The 25,950-nt window shown below is 35.9% G+C and overlaps 1 protein-coding gene across 4 annotated transcripts in view; it reads right to left on the bottom strand.

Moving 5' to 3' along the window:
* Window positions 1–25,292, bottom strand: part of CHD9 (chromodomain helicase DNA binding protein 9) — a 91,511-nt gene extending 66,219 nt beyond the window's left edge. For 2 of the 4 annotated variants that reach the window (XM_037408674.1, XM_037408676.1), the window contains exons 1-3: window positions 25,210–25,292; window positions 23,408–23,496; window positions 13,795–15,397 (exon numbers count right to left, since the gene is read on the bottom strand). In XM_037408674.1, coding sequence (XP_037264571.1) covers window positions 13,795–15,231 — 1,437 coding nt within the window. In that variant the 5' untranslated portion in view covers window positions 15,232–15,397; window positions 23,408–23,496; window positions 25,210–25,292. Of the gene's footprint in view, window positions 1–11,285; window positions 11,309–13,794; window positions 15,398–22,999; window positions 23,075–23,407; window positions 23,497–25,209 lie in introns of those variants that run through there. The other 2 variants (XM_037408675.1, XM_037408679.1) reach the window with 2 other exon arrangements.
* Between the last annotated feature and the right edge of the window lie 658 nt (window positions 25,293–25,950).

Raw genomic sequence — 25,950 nt, 5'->3', positions numbered from 1 at the left:
TGAGAATCCACACAAGACATTACAATTACAGTAACCACAAGCTGCAAAATCCAACCCTTTGCCACTGCATAATTTCTTTTCCCTACTTCCATAAAGATTCTCATCTGACAGAGAAAACCTGAACAGAAGTTCTGCTAAAAGCTATGCTAAACGGGCCTTCCTGTTACCTACCTCTTCTTCCCCCTTCCCTGAAGGCATTCAAGTGCATCAAAACCAGCAAACTGTGGAAATGCTGTAGGGACCCTTCTTGCTTGTATTTCTTCCAAAGATGTTTTGACTAAGTGGCCAAAATGCTGGTCTTTTACACCTCCTGCCTGTTATCCTTGTTTTAAATTCACGTTTAGTAGTATCTGAAATTGCCTTCTAACATCTGTTTTTTTCCTTCATACTTCTGCATCTAAGCCTCTTAAATGTGCACCTACTGACAGGACTACAAGAAAATTATTGCATTATACAGATTGAGAAATGGCTCAATAAATACTTTTGAAAAAGGCAAATGCTGTGGAGTGTACTTGTCTTTTTATGACAATATTTAAACTGTTGTTCCTCTACTGAAGTATTAATTATCTATGCATAATATCATTCTGTAGTGTTAAATTGTGATTGAAAGGGAACTTTTCAATGTATAAATTAAAATGTATTAATTCTGAAGTTTTGAGAAAATTGTATATTCCCTGAAATGCAGGGTTTATCACTCTTCCCTCCTCCAAACAGTTTAATATAGGTTACTTAAAGTTTAGGGTAATATATCCTGAAAAGAATCCACTTGGGTATTTCCACCCTGATTACTCAAGCCTGATTCAATTCTCTATGCACAATAAAAGCAAAACAAAAAGAGAGAAGACTGCTGTAAGAGTTTATAATTCTAACCATCAATTTCAGAACCTACCGCTTACTTTCTGCACTTTTTTCCTTTTGATATTCTAAAGCTCCTGTCCTGAAAGAAAGACAAATTCACAAGTTTGGTTGTCTGAAGTCTGTAAGACAATTCACACACTCAGGTTTAAAAGCAGAAACAAATCTTGCAGTATGATGGTCAAAGTAAAACTTCTGAAACATAATCTTTTTTACTGACACAAAGGAAGTTTGTAATGGCAAAGATGCTTTCAGAAACTGTCTGTCTGGACTATAATAATAGCACAGCTTACTTAAAGGCCTAATGAGTCACAAAATTAAGTTACCTACTAGCACTTTTCCAAAGCTGCAGGCATGATCAAAAAGCAAAACAAGGGGACACATAAAATCCAAGCTTGTGTTTCCTTGGAAGTACAGAATACTGGAATTCTGTAATCAGAGTGCTAAAAAATATAAATTAAAATCCGTAACAAAAAAACCAAGTGAAAGTCACCTGAAATAAAATTATACTCCATCCACAAAATAAGGCAAAAGAAAGAAATGTTTCACAAAGAATAGACTGAACTTTCCACTGCATCTTTTATTGATGTTTTATTAAGGTACATACTTTTTGTAAGTTGAAAAACTCATTTATCCACTAGAACTCTGTTACAAACTTCAGCTTAGTACAGAAGTATTATAAAGTGAAACTGTACCAAGCAGATACAGAGTAGGAGTTCACTAATGTAACTTTAAGGCATACCAGTTACGAAAGCAACATATACATATTCTGTATATGCAACAGTTGCCGATACTGACCTAAAGTGTCCAAGTGCTACTGTCACCCAGATAGCAAAGTAGTATCTATGTCAATGACCAGATACCAAAATAAATACAAACTGCAATGGACACCATGAGAACTAAAGAAACGATTTTACAGCTACAGGCATTTGAAAGCATACCATAGCTATCATCTGCATGTATAAAGTTACCTCACACCAAAAATTGGAAAGGGGAAACGGGGTAGAAAGATGTGCGCAAACTCAATCTAAATAAATTGAAGTTTTAAAAGCTGCTTTTTCCCCCCCTACATTATAGATTCATGAAATCATTTAGGTTGGAAAGGACCTTGGAGATCAAGTCCAACCGTTCACCCAGCACTGCCAAGTCTACCACTGAACCATGTCCCTAAGCACCACATCTATGTGGTTTTTAAACAACTCCAGGAATGGTGATTCCACTAGAAAGTCTTTCATGCTCAGGAAAACCTAGGAACTGGCAGAAGCAAGCGTGCAGCTTTTTCACCTGCCACTGTAAACTCCGGTGTGAGCTCACTGGAAAATACCAAGATACAGGACAATCTTTTCAACACAGTAGATACAGACAGAAGATTCTAAATAATGGTTTTATTTTCGAAGCTGCATAAAGCTTTAAAACATAAATAGCAGCTTGAATTGTGACTTTATTTTTATGGAAAACAGAACATCTGAAAAACCTATACATGCCATACGAACTAGAGGGCATGAAGCTGAATGTGTTGAGACAGCTTTTATCCAGCCTCTTAACTACACACCCAATAATTTAAATAACAGGCACTAATCACACTTACGGTCTTCAGTACATTTCCATATTACTTTAAAAGCATTCAGGTTTTTGCTACTGTCTTCTTTTCAAGTAGTCTTAAATCAAGTAATTTGGTTTACCTTTAGACAGAAATTATCATTTACACAAGATGTCTAAATCCTTAAAAATGCTGATTTTGATGTAAAACAACAAAGAATTGGCTGCAAGTGTGCAGAACAGAAAACAAAATTAAAAAATCCGCACAAATTAAACTCAAAAAAGAGCTGCCCTCTTCCCACTTCCCTGAGTTGACACCTGCCCACCCATGTTCTAAACGGCCACCACTTGTATGAGCCAAAGAAATTAATTTTGTCATGTGTTTTATTACCAAAAAGAACAACACACAAGGAGCTTTTTATTCACCTTAGTCCCAACATCCAAGATCAGCTTCAGCATGCCTATCCCAAGCACACTCAGCAACCAGCAAGGCAAAGGTCTCTTTCTGAAGAGAAAAAGCAATGGGACCTTAACGGTAGATGGTTTTTGTCAGAACTTCAATTGAAGTGTTCTTTCTGCACCTCTCATGGGAGTGGCCTTGTAAGGAAACATGTTTATAATGAAACCCAAAACCTCTCTAATCTTTAGGAAGTTTTACTATTGTGACTATATTTCCTTACACTTCCCCCCCCCCCCCCCCCCCCCCCCCCCCCCGCAAAACCTCTCTAGCTGTTTTTTGTCCCTCAGTCAGCAGACATTAGAGTTGTGAAGGGCTGTGAACTGCAGAACCATCCATGGTCTATTTTTTGTACTCTTCTGCTACTTAAGCTACTGGAGCGATGAAAATAAAGAGCAAGTAGGCAAGAACTATGCAGAACTCGCAAGAACCTGCCCACCTTTTGTCTCAACGCTTCGCTTCTGCAATTACCTACAGAAAGGAAAGCAGGGCTAGGTCAGAGAAACAACCATGGACTGAACAAAACAGAGACAGATTCTCTTTCACAACATGTTTTAACAGCATAACTTACCAAATTCTACTCAATTTTTGTAGTACATGAAGTGCAATGGTAAAATAAAAATCACCTAGAAGTGAACCACCTTATTCAGAGTATGAAGACTCCTGGAACAACATGCTGCAACTGATCATTGTCTTGGTCAGTACCAGTAAATGATTCTATGATAATATTGGCAGCCTCATCAGTAATTTTTTCTTTCTTTTAAAAATACCTATGTATTTTCACTGCTTGTTCAAGGCAGAACAATTGAATGTTGTGAAAGATGGCAAAAAAGGTATGACTTCATTTCACATTAATAGGAAAATACTGATAATGAACTATCTTTAAATCAAAAGAGATTGCATATTCAGAAAGGCTAGCATATAAAATCTCCACGTACAAGATTTTTATTCACTAGAAGCAGTTACGTTTAGAAGTTTACTCAATATTTGAACGTGGCCTTTCTTGTAGTATTCCTCAATACCTAACAGAGTAACCAAAATGTTTTCAATGTTTGTGATTTCAGTAAGACAAAAAAAAAAAAAAAAGATCACTTGACACACATTAAAATATACTGACAGAAATGAAGAAAAGTATTTTTAACATCAACAGCTAAGAACTCACTAATATCATTAAAGCCAGTACCAACTGCACAGCCTATTTCCATTTTAATCAAAGGGGGACATACTTCTTCCACTTCAAACCAACTTAACTTATTTTTCATTTCAGCTTCTACTTCTATGTCAGAATCTCCAATATCAGACAGTACTTTAGCATATATGCAAGCCTAATGAAACCACTCCTGTTGCATCTCGTCTTCTCAATTAAATATTCCTGGCCAAAATCCTCCCACCAGAGTTGAGGAGGAAAACTAGAAGCCTATAGAAAATTGATTTATCAAAAAGAGGAGAAGTTTTGAAAATAGAGTTCAGAAGAAAGAGGATGCTACTGGGGACCAACAGGAGTCAATTTCAGGCAAAATAAAAAACCCAAAAGCAAAAGAACCCCAAAACATTTCTAGAGAAAGATCACAGCATGCAAGAGCTTCACTGGTATAACTATGCAAAAAAACCAAACCAAACCACCACAACCCAACCAAAACCCAAAAACCCCCGAACAAAAAACCAACCCCAAAATCAAACTGCATGGAGCACGAACTTTTGGTAGGGATTAAACAGAAAAAGTTGCAAGACTGTTCTCTCAAAACATAAGCATAGCAATAATTTTAACAGAGTTAATCAGTAACTGCTATCAACATAGCGCATAATGACAGCCTGGTTAGAGCCCGCAGTGTGCTGCTGCCAAGGGCATCCTCAAGCACAGCCAGGAGCATGAGCACCTTCATACCTTTGTCCCAACAAGCAAGGCTGGGTGACCACTTCTGAAAATTCCCTGAAACCAGTCAAAGCCCGTACACATTTGCATTAAACTGTATTAGACCAAAAGCACACCAGGCTGGCACCCTAAAATGTGCCTCTTGTCCAGTATCTGGAGCTGAACACATTGCATAACACTGCATGATGGCAGGTCAAAGAATCCTCCATAGAATGATATGAGTGACAACACACACGCATCAAAATAAATTTGCCTAATTGTTTTTAAAAATCGTTCTCACTAAACTCAAAGATAGTAAAACACATCCAATTTTGTCACTCTTATGTTCCTTAAATTAATTTACCTGACCTCCCTGTGACAACTTGTGTTTTGTAACAGCTGGTTGCTGCTTTTAGGACTTGCACGAACCAAAGCTCCTGCTGCAACAAAATCTGCGTATCAAGCTGAGCCATACCTGGGCCTCACGAGCAGCTGCTACAAAGATTTAACAAAGAAGAAAAACAACCCAAACGTACGGTGTATTGTGGTACTATTTCTCATCCTTCTGAAGTATAAAACCAGGTACTATAAGCCATAGCATGCTGCAAGTCATGAAAAGCACAACAGCTATGTTTTGCCAGTAAGTTTGCTTAAAATACTATTAAAGAACTGTCCTTCTGTGTGTGTGGTACTCAGCAAAAAAGAAGGCACAGTGAAACAATTGTTTTTAAGATTGCTCTTAGGATTCTTCCAAAAACCTATCAGTCAGAACTCTTTCTAAAACAATGTTTCAAACTATAAGGAAAAAAGAAACAAAACGCTCAGAATCAAAATACTTGCAGTATCTTCTTTAACACTAAGGCCAACTTCTCTCTTCTTTCCAACATACAAACTAAAACTGAAAAGCAAAGTCACGAATCTCTCTCAAAAGAGGCCTTCCTATCAATCCATGAAACCATAGTTCTGGTTTGCAATTCAATATGCTATTGAATTGCATTATGTGCACATACGTGATACGCTACTAACATTGAAATTACTTTCAAATACAGACCAACTCCTGAAAAGGCAGCATGTAAAAGATGGAAACAATTTATAAGATACAAATTAAAATGCTACCCTTCACAGCAAGACATCAAGGGAGCAAAAAACCTGAGTAAGTGCAAACACAAGCCAAATAACCCCCACAAAAGAAAACCTGCCACGTATGAAAGAAAAATCAATCTCTACTACAAATTACACAGCTTTCAAAAACGTAAGACTTGTCAACTACTTCTAGCCTAAAGCTACATTTCTACCTCCATTTATCAAACATATTCAAATCAACATAAGAATTCTCAGTCTCATCATCCTAGAAATCCACTCGTATTTATTAGCCTTAAGAGTTCCCAAATTCAACCCCTTCAACACACCTCATGGCAGACACTCTCTTTGAAATCCATGTCACTGGAAATTTATGCCAATTTTTTAACCTGATAATGAACAAAGAAAACAGTATCTCTCCAGATGTATGAGGCTGTTAGGTGGACAAAGTGTTGGAAATTATTTTGATATTTCTCTATATATTTAGAATTAACATAACAGCTAAATGAAATTGTAGAACCTGAGTGCACAAAGCACGCAAAGCATCTGCACAAAAGCCACATCAATTCCAAATGTACTTTCAGGTTCTTTGGCTTCAAAACCATACTGCTGGTTAACATCTTCACAAATTCTGCTTCTCTTTCAGTAATAACACTTCACTAGCACTTTATATAAAGTGTTGATTTTCTACAAAATGTCTCAAGATAAAGCTCTGGTCTAGAAGTTTTAGAGGCAATGGTATGTTTGAAGCCACTCAAAAATTCAAACTTTAGATAGTAGTGTTAGACAAAGGAGATTAGTGGTTACCAGTGCCAAGGCGCAGTCCCACAACGAACGCACTTGGATTCACTCTGCATTTGAGGCTGCAGTTCCGTGTACAATTACGCTGCCTCTACTGCAGAAAACTATGCTTCCCACTCCTTTCTCTCTCCCCACCACTGTTTCTATAGTACACAATTCTGTGCAACTAAGAGGAGAACTAAATCAGGAACTTTTATTCCTGAAAAACACCCTCGACAAAAAAATTAAAAGTTTCTCTGCACCCTAAATGAGCTTCCCAGTGCAGTTCATAGCACAAACGGTTGCATTAACAAAATACAAAGTGGAAGAATATGGAGCTTTTTTCCCCTTAAACTAATTATAGTTTAGGCATGTATTGAACTACAGCTTTAACAGTCTATAGTATAGGTTGCTGTCTTTAGAAGACAATTTCAGATGGGTTTTGTTTTCTGTTTCTCTGTAATTAGGTACCACTTCCAGACGCTAAGCTTGCACAACTAGATCAGCACTCTCACATTACTCAATTGTTTTATAGTTCTTCAGTGTTAACAAGACACCTGCTCGCAAATAATTAATTCATTCCATCACACTTATTTTGCAATATAATTAAAAAAAAAATTACTTATTTTTGTCAACTAGTCTCGCCTTGATGTCTTCAGGATTACTCCTGTAAGTTGACCTAGCCAGAAGCTTCCTTCCTATGCTTGCCATCTGTTAACTTCTTTTTACAAAAATGCTTCTCTTTTGGCATATTTTGAAGACAATTATTGCAGTCATTTAATGAATGTGCAATCATCTCAGGAAAAATTATATTCTCAAATTATAACAATCATTAAAACAGCCAGTACTTCACTTTGAAGAGGAAACATACACAAGGAATTGGACAGCCTAATTATTTGTGTGATGAAGGTTGAACGAGACCTAGGAAAAGCATTAGTGAAAGCAAAAAACATTCAAAAAAAAAAGAATGATGAAATAATTTAACTCTACCCAATAGAAACGGTAATTACTAACCAACTCATAAAGCCTTTAAAACAGTAAAGCAGATCCCCTGGTGCATTTTCACTGTTCTTAAAAGACCAGCAATTTTTGTCTTTCCCTTACTATACAGCTGTATTATGAAAGGAAAACCAAGGCAAATGAAAAATGGAGAAATTAAAAGTTACAATAAATACTAATCCATAAATACGTTACCCACTAATCTCACAAACATGTACCTTCCTTTCCCCAGCCTATGCAATTTGAAATAAAATGTATTAAGTGCTTATATAAAACTTAGATAAAATATATACGAAAGGATATGCTGCATACACATTCAACTATAAATAAAGCTATCAAAATATTGCTATCTTCAATGATGAATATATCATTGGCAAAAAGCCACAGATTAGTAATATTATATACAGCTATAGATTAAAAGACTCAGTTCCCTCCAGGAACTGCACTACTCAAGCTCAGGGATGTTGCTCTAGTCCTCTCATTAACTCTGTGCATTTGACACAGCTTCGCCACTTTCACTCTCCCTTATTTGTGCAGGCCTTTCTGAAAATAATAGAAAGAATGCAAAAAAACCCTGCAAACTATGGTACAAAGAAGGTCAGTGGAGGGATAATTTTTCTTCATTGTACATATATGATAAACCTATTAGGTGCTGGGAGATGACAACTGAATTCTGCTGCCTCACTGTGGCAGAGAATTTATTAAGCTCCGACAATGAAGGGAAAAACTGTTCTATAAGCACAGAGAACTAAATCCAGAGCATACAACCCTTAGAAATGTTTAAAAGAAAACTTCAAAGATTTACATTTATTAATGTGATGATGTCACCCATAAAATTAACCATCATTAAAGGAACAAGGAAAATATAAATACAGTGGATATGCTTAATGGGAGCTATTACCAGTACTATTAAGCTTTTTTAGAAAAAGAACAACGTTTTAGTGCTGTTTCAGTTTGAGGGTTAGTTTTTTGGGAGGTATGGTTTTTTGCATTTCAAGATTACAAGATGCAATTTTTAATGCCCAACCCAAACACAAATGCTAACTGGAACATTTCAGTTTCCAGATGATGCAAAGTAGGGTGAATTTTGAGAGATGTATTTTATTATGCTTAGTCCCACTGAAAACTATCATCCACTGTTCCACAAGCAATATATATGTAACAGCATCAGCACTTCACAATCTTGTATTGTAACAACACTTAGGAACCATAACCTATAAACTCAGCATGTAAAACAGCCAGTCTCTTCTACAAAGGATTTATATATAGTTCATTACTTTAAAATATTTCTCATTACAGGCCCACTTAAAATTAAACTATACAGAATATAAGAAATACACTCTGAAAAATACTACATCCTTGACTTTTATATATCTTCCATAACTGCATATATCAAGTACTTGGCTTGCTATACCTCTCATAACTAGCCGAGAAAGCACATCACTGCTTACTGTGCATTTGTTCTCAGAAGAACATCACAGTGCGACATTTCATAAACGAGTAGAACAGCAACCAGTGGCAGAGTTAAGAGGTTTACAAGTGGAATAATCCAAGGGAAACTTGTCTACAATTAATTTAGATTTGATATCAAAGGGAGGAGAGGTGAAAGGCCTGTGACTGTTCAGGGCATGCATCTCAGCAGCACGCAGGCCTGGACTTCCATCAGGTGAAACTTAGTTCCATCTCTGATGATACATTCGTGTATGAGGTTATGCCATTCTGATACATACAGATGTCCCAGGGTAGAATTCCAAGCACGCCATCATCTACAACGTTCAGACTTTGCTAAACTTCCAACAAGGGCAAGACAAATTCTGCCCAAAAACACAGCGGCATCTGCTCATATAAAACAAGCGGTAGGAAAGGTCATGCTTGCAAGCATAAAAGCACTAGCATGTTTCAGGTAATTTGGGGAAGGAAAAAAAAAAAAAAAAAAAAAAAAAAAGGTGAGATGTGAGATACTGGAATTCATGAACAATTATCAAGCTAGGTACCAAACTTTTAGTCACAAAAGGGAAAAAAAAAGATTCACCTGATTCAAGAACTAAGACTACCACCTTGTCCGATAGCACTGAAGGTTATTAATATTATTTTCCAGTTTAATCTCAACTACTCTGCTTTGATGTATGTAGCCAAGAGAGATTAAAATGCTTATTACAAAATAACATACACAGTGAGATAGTTGTAAACTTCTCTTAGGACAGTTTATACTTAGATTATCTTTCCAACTTCCTTTTTCTTCTGGACTAGCAGAACTGAATGTTGAAACCTGTATTTTTGTCATCTTTTTTCAACTTTATGAAAAGGCAATAATTTAGCTTTAGCAAACTCACAACAGTTTTAAGTGGAGTTAAAAAGATCAGATGTGTTATTATTAGTCAAAGCTGAGCCTACATGAATCTTCAGTGTGTTTCTCCACTTTACTTTCTGTTCTCAAACTAACTGATAAAAAATGCATGATGTAAAATTAAGAGGCACAATTTATTTACAATTATAATTTAATTGCAAGCAGGCATAGAAAGTATAATAGCAGCATAAGACATTCTAGATTGTTTTTAATTCTGCAGCATTATTACAATAAACAGATAGAAATTAATTTAAAAATTAATACAATCAAAAGAATAGCTGTACAAGTAAATATGTGATGAGTGTGCTTGCTTTCAAATAACGAAACAAGTATTTTAATCCTCTTTCTTAATTTTACATAACCTCTGCATAACTTTTAAAGATCTTTCCTTCTCTAATGTTGGGTCCATTCCAACAGCTACAATCCATTAACTATTTCATAAAATAAAAAGTTTTCCTTTCTGAAAAAACCTCAATCATTATCAAACTAAAAATGATGAAAATAATTAAATCCACTAGTAATTGTTTCCTCAGTGTGTACAAAAGCCAGCATGAAACACTGTCTTGTTAAACAATAAAAATTTCACCTTCACTATTACATATCAAAGTTATCAAAACCCCTTTCCCACTTAGCCTAAAGGCAACCAGTTTCAGTAAGACCAATATTCCCTCCTCATCCCTTACCCCACCTTTTGCTCTCAAGTTAAAAAGACACACATTTGTAAGAAGCTCAAACAGAACAAACTCATCTTGAACTTTAACTTCCACACAGTGATCAAAGAATAGAAGTGTGAATTAGGACTAAAACCCTTTTTAGCATTGCTAACAGACGAATGACAAATCTGAAACACTTCTGAACTTCAGTAACTGCCATACTTTTATGTTACATACACCACTGATTTAAAGAGGCTTCTACATTGTTTGCCTCTGTCACTCCCCCATCAACACACTCCTAACCACGGTTTGACAGCTACCATTTCACAAGCAGTTTCTGAAGGAAACATTAAACATCTGTCCTATTAGACAAGCTCAAGGTCAAAATCCAATTTATGCAATTTGTTGCATACCCTGAAATAATAAAAACCAAACCAAGCTGTTCTGCAACAGTTTTCTGTCTGTTTCATTTCAAAGTTCCAGGGAAAAAAACCTTAAAAAAGTTTAAATACTGTAAAGTTGCTTTGCTTTCACACCACAATAAAAAACAAAATCAAATGCCAAAAAGCTTTAACACTCTCCATAGGTCTCAGAACTTTCCTTCTACTCCTAGTTGCAAAACAAACTGCTAAAACTTATGTCAGCAAGATCAAAGTAAGTCTTAAAAGGTTCTGATGTATACAAGAGAAAAGTCACAGCACCAGAAGGTTTTATTAGACCTACTTTTCGCCGCCTAGCTTGATTCCCGCATGCTCCTCACAAACGAGACTAACCCCTGGATTTCTCGCCACCCCCACTTTTCCTGGAATCCACTTCCTCTTCACCCTTCCCCCTAAGTATGCTCATGGGAGACCAACAACCTCAGCGTTACTGTTCGCAACCCTGGGTTCTGCTGCTCCGCTTCCTGGCCCTGCTCCCTCGGCACTACTGTACGCACAGTAATAAAACAGGATCACATTTCACTAGTAGCTACTATACCATATGTCTTTAGGTTACAGAGGTAACTGACGAGAGTAGCTACTTGGGCTGTGCTCTCTTCTTCCCCCTCCCCAGTTAAAAAAAAAAAAAAAAAAAAAAGGAAATTTTTATCAAAACCAACAGATTGCATCTACCGCATCATTCTGTTAATCAAGCTGATCTCAAATCCGCAGCTGTGTACGTGTTCTGTCCTTATCACATCACGATTTCACAGAAAGCTTCCCTAGTAGGAACTGACAATTACACGTTCCATAAACATAAGCAAAATTTGTAATGGAGAAGCAAGATACTGAACCAAGACCAAAGATTAAACGTGTTAAACCCTTATCTCTACCCTAATGGCAAAATTAAAGGGGGAGGGGAATGTTACATTGCCTCCTTCACAGGCCAGTTTTCTGCAAACTAAGTAGAAGCAAGAATTGGCAATTAGGATCCTTTCCTTCCCAATAATTTTTTCCTCCAATAAGATACCATTCTATATTCTCAGGTAGAGAAAATATTGGTAGCAAGAATACAGAGAAGTAATACAGTTATTACAACCTTTTTAGAGCTGCCTGCATGTATATAATAGATGTCAAGTTGCCTCTATCTTGAAAGACGCAGATTGAAAACTGGAAAACATTTCTATTCCCACTCCTTTCCCAAACAGAAGCTTAATTCCGACCAGAATTTAAAACGGACGTTTTAAATGGAAGTTTCTACTTCCACTGTTCACATGTACATGGATTTCAACAGACAGTCTCGCGGTATTGGAAACCCTAGATAACCAGCAATAGCGAATGAATATGTGCCTTTATTATATAGAAGCTACAGCTCCTTCTGCCAAACCATCTAATTGAAGAAGTTTCAGTCATTCCTGTCAAATCAAATTTGGGCTAGAAGCTACCAAGCAGAGCCAAACTGTGATAATATTAAGGTATTAACTTACAGGTAATGCGGTTACTGATACCACTCTTCAGGCATTAACAAAAAAAGCTACTAAACCAGTCCCCAAAATCATAGCGATAGCTTTTAAGACTGATACATTTTAAAAGCTGAAAGAATAATTATTTGTGCTTTTGGTTATTAAGTCTCTTCTATATTCAAGATCATTTTCTTTTGATTCAGGAATTTCTCAAGCTGAAAAATCAGCAAGAAACTCACATATGCTGAGGTTTCTAGCAGCTGTAATAAAACCATGATTTTTCTGGTTACAGCATTGTGAAAAAAGAATTTTACTTGCCCTATTTTCTTTGGTTTTGAAAAGTTCAGCTACTCTTATATGAGACAATCCACCAGCACCAGTCTACATTCCAATGTATTGACACTTACATACTTCCTATAAGAGAAGATGATGATACAAATTAAGATAAAGGTCAGCATTAATAAAAAAGGTGGCCTTAATAATCTCATTTTAAATGATCTGAAATTCCACTACATTACATATGTTATGAGAGAGCACATGTAAGAAAACAGGCAGAAGGACCGAAGGATTGTGTTTCTGAACTCTTCAGTGCTCACACAATTTTAATTTCTCTCAGATAATCTGAAAAGCAAAGTTCATTTCTCTTGTATACCATTAAAAAAGCACAATATACATTTGGTGCTATCTTGTCCTCCATGCCGAGGGCTTTAATACTTGCAGTAGATGTGCACATTATACTACAAAAACTACAGTTGTTTGATTTAGCCAAAAATAACAAAATCAAACATACGCATAGCCTTTTATATGTTTTCTGTTATCACCAAACACATCAAAACCAACAACAAAAAAGCCTGTATTTTTAGCCAACAAGCACGAGCACAAAGATACCAAGCGAAGGACCACATAACAACAAAACCAGTGCAATTTTTGCAGGAAGCCAACTACACAAGCCTTATTAAAGCTCTTAAAAATACGTTGCTGTGAGTACTTTAAAAGACAGTAACCCATAATATTTGCACCAAAATCATAAAACAACCAATTTTCTCTGCTGTACTTAGCAAACATAAGCAGCAGATGGACCGACACAATTTTCTCCCAATAAGTATTTCAGGTTATATAAATCTTGTCTTCTGCAATGGTAAGAAAACAATAGGAAAAAGGAAGGTCTGCATCAACAGGTCGGGGATTTTTCCCCCTAAACTAGCCGTTACTTAGATTTCTTCAGGGCCAAATAAACAACAGCTCAGAGACTTCGATTATCATGCTTTGGCAAAAGCACCAGTCACTATTACTCATTTCACCAGATCAACCAAACAGCTCAAACCCTCGGCCCCCCAAAACCCTACATACCTGTCCTTGTAAGGTTGCACGACTTCTGTCTTGCAGGTGCTGATTAGAAACGGAAGAATGCCAAGGATGGATCTGACTTTGAGACTGTGCCCGAACAAGATCAGATGACTGTGTCACTTCCTGTGGGGTTATGTGGTGTTCTAGGTCATGCTCTAAAACATGGCTTGTGCTATCCTGAACAAATGCAGAATCATCGAACTGTGGCAGAAGGTCTTCCTGAAGGAGGTCATCTGGGTCAAGTCCTGTAAATGGTTCATTATGAGTCTCGACTTGATGAAGTAAGTTCTCATCTAAAGATGTAAAACCGTTGCTTTCAATAGGGTCAGTGAAATGGCTTATCTGAGAAGCAGAACCAGTAGAAGCTGGAAAATTAATATTCACAGGAGAGAGTTTCGAACTACTGAAGTTGCCCTGAGGATGCGCAGAATGCAACATTTGAAAAGTATTTGAATTCAAAGGTGTATTAGGATTCAACATGTGCTCAGTTGTTTCTTGCTTGGTCCCTGTTTGAGATGTAAAGGCATCGCTTCCAGTGAAGTCAGAGATAGAGTGTGTCTGCTGGCTAGTAGAAAGAGCTGCTGTGGACTGGAGAAGGCTGGTAGGAGAAATGTGGTTATTAGAGTAAGAATAAGGAGATGAAAATTGTTGGCTGTTACTGACAGAACATGGAGTAATAGTTGGGGACTGTCCATCAAAATTTCCTTCTTGATTCCCACAAAAATGTATTGAAGCACTAGCAGTTTGAGAAAACTGTTGAACAGACAGAGGTTGCTGTGAAGCTGATGGATTAGAAACTGGAGATGGGTGGTTAACACTGACTCTGAGAGAAGTAGATACATTAACTTCCATGAAGTCTTTTGGCTGACTCAGAGCATCCTGCCCCGTGCTGTTTCTGCTTTGTTGCGACCGTAGCGAGGCACACTGATGCTGTGGTTCATTAGCCTGAAATAAGGCAAAGTCATGGTGTGCTACAAAGCTTTTGTTTTGCTGCATAGACTGAGAATGTCCTTGGTGAAAGGGGGACCCATTTTGATTTGAAACAGTTGTGGCAGTTTGATGACCCCACATAGGGCTACCATCAGCCACATCTGGAAACATCCCGTTAGACTGGTTTTGTGGATGAACTGGTGAACAACTGAATTGAGAGTGTGGTGATAAGACGTTGTCAGCTGAGCTGTTAAAAGACTGATTTACTGAATGAAGTTTCAGTGAATCATACTGATTCAGCTGATCAAACTCACTCATCTTTTGCTGATTTTGAGCATCTTGCACATGGTTCAATGAGTCTATGTGCAAAGGTTCAAATTCTGCACCCAAATTCAATTCATCAACAAGTGAAACAGGTCCAGGTTGAACAAAGGCATCATCTGACAAACCTTCTAAGGTCTCACTAAAAAGATTGGCATCATCAAAAAAATCCATCATAGGATCAGTCATCTTGATAGGTCTGTACTGCTTTTTCTCTCAACTCCAAATGGAGTCAATTTTGGCTCTCTGCAGTGAACAGAAACAAATGACATCCAGCGGTCACCACCTTATCCAAGGCATGCCAACATCCATTAGTGCTTCTGAAGAAACATTTGTCTTGAAGTGGTAAAGCATCCTGTGGAAGAGAAGGGGGAAGAAGGAAGAAAAAAAAAAAAAAAGAAAAAAAAAAAAAGAGAAATTACTTTCACAACTCTCCTCATTGTTCCTTCCCCTCTCCAACACTTTTACAGATTTTTGATATATTGAATATAATGTTACAGTTTCATTAAACCACAAATCAGTTATTTTTGCTTATACTTGATGCCATGCGCAGCGTTTATCATTTTTGTACCTTCTGTCATGAAAGTAACATTTGATGCTTTAAATTAAATGGCTTCATTTTTTTCAGTGTGCTCTACTACCTAAGCACAATTTTAGATTGTTCTTTGCCATATTCATTAAAACTACCAAACTATAACATAATTGTGGTTTTAGTAGTCCAGAATTAAATTTTGTTTGTAGAGAGAAATCATGTAATACATAAACATACACAATAACTCTGTATGTTTAAACAGAAACTTAAGAGGTTATGAACTACATTTAAAAACAAAACTACCTTGACTACAGTAGGTAAAGCCGAGATACTCTGTTTCTTTGACTTAAGTTGCATTAAGTAATATTCTGGAAAACTGTATTTTATCTCATTTAAAAGACATAATAGAACTCTTATTTAGAGGAAGGACAAGAGGATGAACACAGTGGTACAGTCAAAGATAAACACAGGAAAAGAGCTACCTTTGGTTCAACAGCAGAGTTTACACGCTTACATAGTTTTGAAACACAAGTTGGTTTTCTTTTTTTATTCATAGTACCACTGAATGATCACCAAGGAATTAGTTTGCAATCAGAGATTTCAGGCAAGAGGAGCTGAAAAGGGTGTTTAGTTTAAGTTCAGCCTAAAAACTTGCACATTCAAAGTATAATCAAAAAGAATGGTAAATGAATAGTAATTTGTGTGTGTGATCATTTACCTGCCCAGATAACTAGTAAAACTCTAGAACAGAGGAGCAATCGCTTTAAATGAGCACATTCATGGAATAATCATTCCTCTATCCTGTCAATACATATAGCTAAATACTATTAAAAGAAAAAAAGGAAAGAAAACAGCCATAGCTTTTCTGACCCTACTACTAAAGCTCACCTTCATGCGCTCCTCCTCCATTTCAACTGCAGTTCTTCATTAATGAATTCTCCTAAGTATAGGGTCTTTCCAGAAATGGATACCCTGGCAATGTAAAATATTTTCTGATGGACAAGGTTCATGTTGAACCTATTAAGTACAAAGTAGCCTCTGACAAGCTGAAGAAAACCTGTTCTACTTGTACTCATAGTTCACTGAAAGTGCTGTGACCATAGTCAGAATAAAGCCTAACCTCAACTAATAAACCTAATAAACCTAATAAACCTTGTTGAGGGTTTGGGTATATAAAACTTGTGGTCTACACAGAAGGAGGACAGGTGGATCCTGTATCACACTGAAAGACAATAACTGGCGACTTTATCAAGTATGAATTGGTATCAGTCTTAATTACGATGAGTACAGAGGACAGGCATGCTATAAAAAAGGCACAGAAGCTTAGGAAGGTGACAGCTTAGCACAGCAAAGTAGCTGTCGATTCCAGATGATACATATACAACTTACCAGTTAAAGTTAGACCCTCCTGAAGTACCAAGTTAAAGGAAACACTGACATAAATTAGACTCCATTACCTTCTAACACTGATTAAGTTCTCTGCTTATCAGAGATAACTTTGATTTATCTCTGATAATAATCTGATTATCAGAGATAATAAGTCAACAGAACGATGACTTTCCCTGTATCAAACACCTTCCAACAAATGATAAAACAGCATCAGAATCCAGGCAGATGATGTTTTAGGTTTTCGTAGCATTTCTAATAATCTCTCATCTTAGCACATTTCAACTCAAAAGATTTTTATTTTTTTTGCATTTGGGGGAGAGCTGTTTTAGCTAACAGAAGACAACCAAGTCAGATTAAGTACAAGGCAAGAATATCATAGATGCAGAACAAATGATCTAATTAAAGAAACCCCTAACTGGGGCAAGATAGATGGAAATCATGGTAGCCACGTGAAAAATGTCATGTTCAATGCTACTGAAGACTCTGCTGTTAAAAACTCAAATTTTAAGCCTGTATCAATAAAAGTTTACATGTTGAGACCAAGTACAAATAGCTCAGCAGACTGCATGAAGCTCCTTGGTTATGCGGAGAGATATAACTATATTTCACTGTGATTTATAAGGATGGCTATTTAACTTGTGCTAACTTGATAAAACAGGGGAGGGGGAGAGAAAGATTTCTTCCATCTTTAGAGATACAGATACAATAGTATGTACCATTTTTTTTTCTATTTTTTTGTTAAGTTGGGCGGGTGTTGGTGTTTTGTTTTTACATACAGTGACATATGGGCCAGCTACTCTATGGTAATTAACTACCATACACAGTCTTGACTTTAACTACATAGTACCCTAGAACTGTTGAACAGGACTAAAACAGCCCCGCATAAAAAAAAAAACCACCAAACATACCAGACAATCTCATAATGCTTAATTGAATGTGTATGGTAAAAAAAATGGGAAAAAAGCACGCATAACAGCTGGCACGACTGCAGTTGCAAAACTGTAGAACCGAGCTTGCCTCACAGAGATTTGCTTCTTTGCTCAAAGCCCAAGAAATACAAGGATACGGCTGCAGATAGCCTGGACACAACTCTCTTTCAAAGACACATTTTTTGACCAGAGAAGTACTTTTATCCCTAGCCTTTTTCTTCAGTGACTACAAAAATCCATCATGTTTTTTCAGCCCAAAGAAAAGCATAACGTGGAAATTCAAAGATATACGATTTGGAGAAACTAGCCTTTCACATGCAGTTATCTTCCAAATTTATTGAGCAATTCTCCTTTTTGTTTCTCTCTGCTATACTTGGATATGAAACCATTAGATGCTCAGCTTGCAAGTTGTAAAGACATATAAAATCAAGTTGTCATGCATTTCTGAACTTAACTGGAATACAAGTACTATGTTTCTGTTCCTTCCTTAAAAAAAACAAACCCAACCTCCTCACATGCAACTTAGTGAAACAAAAAAGTTCTGACATGAGAACTTTTCACGTGATCTCTGTAAGCAACTCTTCCTCATGTCCTTACTCCCTCTTATACAGAAAATGATAGCAGCTACAATTATGTTTTAGCACACTTTCATCCAGGCTTCTCCTTCCCCAAACAGCTCTGTGATACCAATTCAAACTTTGGACATGCTTCCTGCCAGCTGGCAGAAAAGCATTCAAGGGAAGAAACGTTTTGAAGACGTTCTTCTATTGGACTTCACAACTACAAGTCCAACAATGCAATCCCAGCCAGTGTTTTATAGTCCAGTTCCAAAATCCTTCTCATGGAAGATAAGCTCCTATTGGAGCTGCATTTTCATCAGAATGGGGAGACTAGTTTTGAATTCCTACTCAGTAAACCAAGCTACAATAAAAGAAGCAGAATGTGTCTTTAAAAAAAAAAAAAAAAGAAAAAAAGAGGGGGAGAGAGGAAAAAGAGCTCTTCCTTAAAGAGGAAAGATCTCTGTTTTGTGAAAACTAAGTATTTCACTGCAAGCAATCACTGTTACGGTAAGCAATTCCATTTTACAGCAATCTAAAGCTTGATTTCTCTTGGTAAATAGATTTTGACATCTTCATGCACTCTGACATTGAGAATTTGTGATGAAGTTACACTTCTTGTGAAAAATTAATACTTTGCATTTTTAAATTCTCTACTATTATTGTATACTGATTTAATATTAAACTTTACCCAGCCTAAAGTTAGCAAGATCATTCTACAAAATCAATGTCTAAGTACTGCTTGGACCAATTTTAATCAATGAAATGAACACCATAGCAAAGGTACAACCTGACAAGCAATTAGAAGGCTACAATAATTGTACTTGAATTTAAGACGTTACTGCCCCCTATCAGCTAGAACAGCTTCACCAACATTTACCAACTATAGGACACTTGGCAAATTTAGAATGTTCTGCAGTGGGTTTTGTTTTGTTTTCTAAATATAATGGAACCCAGAGGCATTCAGCAGTGTTTCCTACTAGTATTCAGTTTCTCCCTTTGTATTTTAAACTCTCAACTTTGTACCAATCAAGCTGATTTTATATAAAAAACTACCCAACAGTAACTACTACTGCCTAATGGCTACATAACAGAATCATGTATCAGACTCACTATTCTGAAAAAAAAGCCATTTCTTTAAAAAAATAATATGAAGTTTTCTAAAATTAATTACCAGGAAACATCAACAGTATCAGCCAAGTTAAGCTCAAACACATTTCAAGGTTTGTCATATTCAGATATGCTAAAACATCTAGAATTGAAACAGTAAATCTTTTCAGATTGCCAACTGTTTGTCTTGAACAAAGCACAGCATTTTCTTCAAGAAGTACTGAAGTTATTCTGCAAACATGCTTGAATCATAACAGAACATCTCCCAGCTCTTGGTTTGCCTGTTTGGTCACTATTCAATAAACTAAACACCTACACTTTCTTTAATCTACTAGTTCTTAACATTAAGAGACCTATTTTAAATTAAAGATTTAAACCAAATAATGTCGTATTCGATATGGTCTAAAAGTATCTTTTAAATTACAAACAGAATTTAAAGCAATGAACTACAGTTGTTCATCTTAATCTGCAAAATCAGCTGTCTCTTAGTACTACATTTTAATTTTTTTAAACTTTAAGATCTTTTTCAAATTAAACTTACCAAGTTCAAAACCACTTAGAAATGAAATTGGCTACACTCAGCACAGTTTGCTTCCTTTCCTCAAGTGTGTGTGCAACACACATGAATCAATACCAGAACCAGGTTAGGAAACTGAGGTTTCAAGTTAACATGGTTAATGCAACTCCTTGCAAGAGGGTAGAGTGGGGTGGGGAGCGAAGCTTTCTCCATGTCGGTTGTCCATCACAGTTTAGTAACAACCATATATTCTTGTGAGAAAGAAAGAAGAAAAAGAAACAGGCAGTGTGAAAGTCTGAAAGAGATGATCCCCTTTTATACTATGTTAGAGTGCAGTAGATCTGAGTTGTAAGAAGAAAAGATGTAGTTACAGACACAACCAAGAACAGAAATAAAGAGCATAGTACAAGAATTAAAGACCAGGACAAAAGGAATAGAAGATTTATTTTACAGAATACATCAAACAAGAATGAACAGATAAGAAACCAGAATGGAACAAAGACATGAAATTTTGCTTTTTTTTTTTTTTTTAAAAAAAAAGTGGGAATACCAGTAAAAGACAAGATAATAAAACCCACTGATATGTTTTATTTCATTAATTGCATTGTTGATTACTTTTGATGAAGTGACAACAGAAAACAAGCTACTCTAGTTATAAGCAAGTAAATCAGGTAAAGATTCAGCACATTACCATCATATCCACGCTTCTGTATTTTGACAGACTAAGTATCGGTGCTTCACAAGACTGATGCGTGACAGTTGCATAGATGAGAAGTCAGTGACTTTGATGGCCATTTTTCGCAAAAGAAGTCGAAACAATGGCTACTCAGACAAACAAATAGAAGCTATCTCAGAAAGTAGCGAGGGACAAGTCAGTAGACAGAAGGGATTAAAACTGAATGCATAAAAGCATGACATAGCAAAAATCCAGACTACAGGTGAAGGACATACAAGGGGTAAACACAGTTGTAACTAGGGAAGAGTTTGACATTATATGCATGCAAAGTGTTTAGGGTTTGTGGTTTGGTTGGGGTTTTTTGGGGTTGTGTGGGGTGTGTGGTGTTTCTGGTTTTTGTTTTGGTTTGGGTTTTTTTCAGGAAAGCAATGCCACCAGGAATAACAGACTTGCTTTCAAACAAGAAAATCATTCTATTTGCCAAGTTCTATGCAAGCATGACAGGTTTGTGGCTTTGTATGATCTGCCCATCTATTAGCAGATGGAACATTGTGTCAAAGAAGGTAGACAACACAGCATGCTAAAAAACATACTCAAAAACCTGTTCACTTCCGCACAATATTTGGAAATGACAGAGACATTCCCTCCTCTATATTAAAAGACAATTCCACTATCGTTATTTATCAGATTTAATTATACTAAAGCTTTGGCTGAGTTCAAAAAGCTGCAGTAAATTAAATAATACAGAAGTTACTTCCCACCGATGTGCCAATATAAATGATATTCTATTAGAGATTTAAAGATCAATGTACATGTTAAATTTGAAATGCACAGAGGGACAGCACAATTTCCTCAAAATCCCAGAAACACAGATTAAAAAAAGAACATTTAGACATTTAGTAGAGATGAACTCTTCTATTTCCTGACAGAAATGAATAAGTAAGTCTTTGCACAAGAATGCCATGGTGTCTATAGCTAAATATGGATTGAAAAAGATGCATTTTCTCTGTATCACTGAAATTAGGAAAAAACGTGTTTGGGTAGCCTGTTTCATTAAATAATAAAAATACTCATATCCAATTATATATATATAAAATATACATTATTTTATTTTAAAATTACTTTTCACTGGTAGGCATTTATAATTATTTTTGAGTTATGAGCCATCACTTCACTAAAATCGTACACGCAACACACTGGTTTCATTTAGAATTCTATTCTGCTACAGAGTTTACAGACATCATAGTAAATACTCAAAAGATAACTCAAGTACTTTGCATTTTCATTTGAAGATTAGAAAAAGAAAGATTTGAAACTGATAGTCTTAAATTCTCAGGACTAGGTTCCAGTCCACAGCTACAGTTCCAGATCTGAGTAAGAGCACAGAACTGGAGCAAATGGGACTGTGTGTGTTTGTCGCCATAATTCATCGTAGTCTGTTCTCATACCTAGACTGGTTTTGCTTGCACCAAACACCTCATGTAACTGTTTCCGCTCTACTCCCCAGACATGCACAAGCTCCCTTCTACCACCTCTCCTGCTTTCTTGCAGGTAGCCTCTGGAAAATAAATGCTAAAGTTTTACAGAATCAAAAAATATTCAGTAACTATCAACTGTTACGGTCATTCATTAAAGTTCAAGTCGATCAACATGACAAATGACACGTCACTTGTAAAGAAAATCTATCTTCCAGTACAACTAAAGACAAATTTCAACCGTTCTCAATGATGTTTGCCTTCACTGTGAACGGGACAGCTTCCTTCACTGACAACAGCTTTGCTCAAGCTGAACAGAGCAAAAACACACCAAAGAGAAAGTATATCACAGAACTCCCTGGGTAAAGCAGCATGGTATCGGAAAGCCCCACAGTAGATGTTTGGGCTGCTTAATAGACTTAGGAAATCCATTTTAACATTCATTTTTAACTCCAGGTCAATTTATAAAGTCTCAGAATGGTATTTCAGCAATTAGTGCTTAGTATTTGGAGAAAACAAATTCTGCAATGCATGAAGCAATTTGAGCCATTTTATTTAGAGATCTAAAAAATTAAAAAAACCTAAGCATTTAGAAAAAACCCTGCATACCTAGTGAGATTTTTGCAATTGTTTTGTTTCTACTGTCTTAAAGTGGGGGTGTGTAATACCACAAATTTTCTTCAGATTAAACATAGTTAATCATAGACAAACATGAAAAAACCCACATTTTTTTAATTGTTCAAAATTCAGATCCATTCCTTTCATTGCTTACCAGGACAGAGTTTTTTTTCCCAAAACTTCAATTCGAAAAGATGTACAGCAAGATTCACAATTAAAGCCTGTAGAACTGTTGCATACATCAGAAAAGGAATCTCAAATCACATATGAATTTTTATATTATTTACTTATATATCACCAAGCTGTTTCTCTATCTGTAATACCAAGTTAGAATTATTTAGTTAGAGCACTGACACTTCAGACACATGAATTCCTAACTTTAATAATTAGCCTAGCTCAAAAGTAATGAGCTAGCACAGGCACCTAAAGAACCCCACACTTTTACAAAGTATCTGTTTAATCTGTAAGACAAAAAAATAAGTTGCTGAAATCTTCTAAATTAAAAACGTATCAGAAAATATTTGAAGAAAAGGCTCTAAGCAGAGATAAAAAATATTCTTACCCATGAATATAGAACACATCTCTTTAATGAAGAATTAAGCAGCTCAGAGATGGCCTTTAAATCCAGATGGATACCTCATCATCAGAGATCTGAAAATGAAACATGGTAAACAAGTCACACAAAAACCAACCTCAGAAGTATACGTTCAAACACAATACTCTATGAACTCAAAAATTTAACAGATAGTATAAAAACAAGGACACCAGGATACACAATCAGTAGTAGCCATGATTTCAGAAATGTCTGATAAATAGCTAAGCTCACTTTGTAGGACAACTGAAATACAACCCAGCCCTACAAACCTCTAAGGTTGAAGGGTAGAGTCTGTGCCAGAACACTAAAAGTTTTAGGGCAACTTTAAGACACTGTATGATGACAAGGAAAAAAAATAAAATTAAAAAAAAGGGTTCTGAGGTTAGGTTTTAAACCTGTCAATACAAAAAGCCCCGTACACATTATCTTTTAACAGCACTATGCCATTACATAGTGACACAGATGTACTTGCCAACAGGCACTGACACTGCCTTTCTAGAATGACAGTTTTATCCTACTCCTTGCCTTGACACTAGGTAGAGGAGCTCAACTGCAAGAGGGTCTCAATCTTTCTGAAAGAGGCTTCAAAACATTACACAGTTTAAGGGAAAATGTGCAAGGGATGAAAGTAAAGATTTCCAGGGCCTGTGTGTAAAAGTCTCAAAGCAAACAAAAACACCCTCTAACATTAAAAGACAGAGAAAGTTTGCATATGAACCTACATTCTATACCAATGTGTTCCTCCATAAACAATAATACCCTTTCAAAAAAATAATAATTCCTTTCATGGCACAGAGCATCCTCCAATTCTCATAAATACACATTCCCCTCTCCCTAAGTACAGTTTATTGGTGACAAACTCTTGAACACCTTTGCAGGACTATTAATAAAGTTGAACCTTTAATCTTGATTAAAAGATAAGACAATATGTATTACTCCATTAAGAAGCAGATTTTACTTCTCCACACATATTTGAGACAATGTTTTAACATATGTGAAAGATATCAATTGCTTATAACAGCTATCAAAAGCCTGCAATGTTCCAGTAAAAAAATTTTATTTGGTACTAATTTAGCACAGAAAATACTCCACTTATCCTCCTTTTGTAATTCAGTAACTTCAAGATTTATTCCGAGGTTGCTAAACTGTCTCTGCATTAACAGAACACTTAAATAATGTGCAGAATTTTTTTCCTGAAATTTATAAACAATAAGCATGTACCCAAACCCATACTTAGGCAAAGGTTGCTAATACTTCCATCTGTGCCACCTATGTGAAGCGATACAAATTTGGTATCAGAAACACCAGAAAACATCCTCTAGTTGTTCTCTTTTTCTATACTAGAACTCTGACGAAGCAAATAGAGCTCTCATCATGCAAAAGTCCTCTTAGCATTTAAAAATTTGAATCAAGTTTGAAATTATTTAACTGTCAGGTTTTATGCAGCATTTTAACATGTTTCAATAGCTAAACATCTGTTAATTTAAAAGTTCTTTGTTGACTAAACAAAGTTATAGCATAAAGGTTTTACAATATATATGTTAACTGAATTGAGGCATTCAAAAATTATTTTTATTTGAAAAAAAGAAAAATTAGAAACTTGCAATTGGGTAACTTATCCTAGCTGTAAGAGTTCAGCAGTAAAATAAAAAACATAATTCACCTGTAACTACCTTACAGTACAAGTACTATTTTAAGATCTTTAAGATCCTCCCTCAATTGGAATTTTCGTGAATCCTCGAAGTAAAGAGAAAAAATACGTTTCTTACTCTTTAGGACAGTGTCCACTTGCTTGAACAGCTTCCAATATGGAGACAATTGCGGAGTACTTAATAGTTTGAAAAATCCCATGTTGAAAAGAAGAAAAACACAAATGTAACTAAATATACATTCATCAGATCTACAATACATTATTCTAAATGTAAAATACAAGAAATACTTCAGACAGCAGAAGAATCACTGATTATACTAAGTGCCAAAGAGAAATCTACACAAAGGGAACTTAAAGCTTTCTTAAGCAGCAAAGTGGGACCTATCTCCACAGATTCTCAAATAAGCTGTACTGCATGTAAACTTTTAATTACATATACACACACACACATATAATATAGATGCATGTATACGTATCTGGTAATCGTGATATGGTAAAAAAGAAGTTCTGTAAAGTCATCTTCTTTGGAAGAGTCTTAACGCTTGCTTTTAAATCTCAAATTGGTAAAATTTACTGAAATACACTAAAGCTTACACTTTGTTAAATAGAACCAGTACCAAATTTGTTATAAGCGTGCATAAACACATACTAAGCTACCTTAGGAAGTTTTTCAAAACCTTATCTTCCACAGCCCCAACAATATAGTATCTTCATAAGATATTGAAAGAAAAATACACATTTCCCTAAGTGCACATCGATTTCCTTATGTTCTTGATGGAATCCTAAAGAATTACTATTACTAACAAAAAATTCTGAACAATAGTAATAGTTTTCATTTTGGACACTGAAACTCAGACTT

Source organism: Falco rusticolus, chromosome 15, assembly GCF_015220075.1.
Source record: "Falco rusticolus isolate bFalRus1 chromosome 15, bFalRus1.pri, whole genome shotgun sequence".
In the NCBI taxonomy this organism is placed as follows: domain Eukaryota; kingdom Metazoa; phylum Chordata; class Aves; order Falconiformes; family Falconidae; genus Falco; species Falco rusticolus.
The sequence above is the reverse complement of the archived record's forward strand: the minus strand, read 5'-3'. Positions and strand labels throughout refer to the sequence as shown.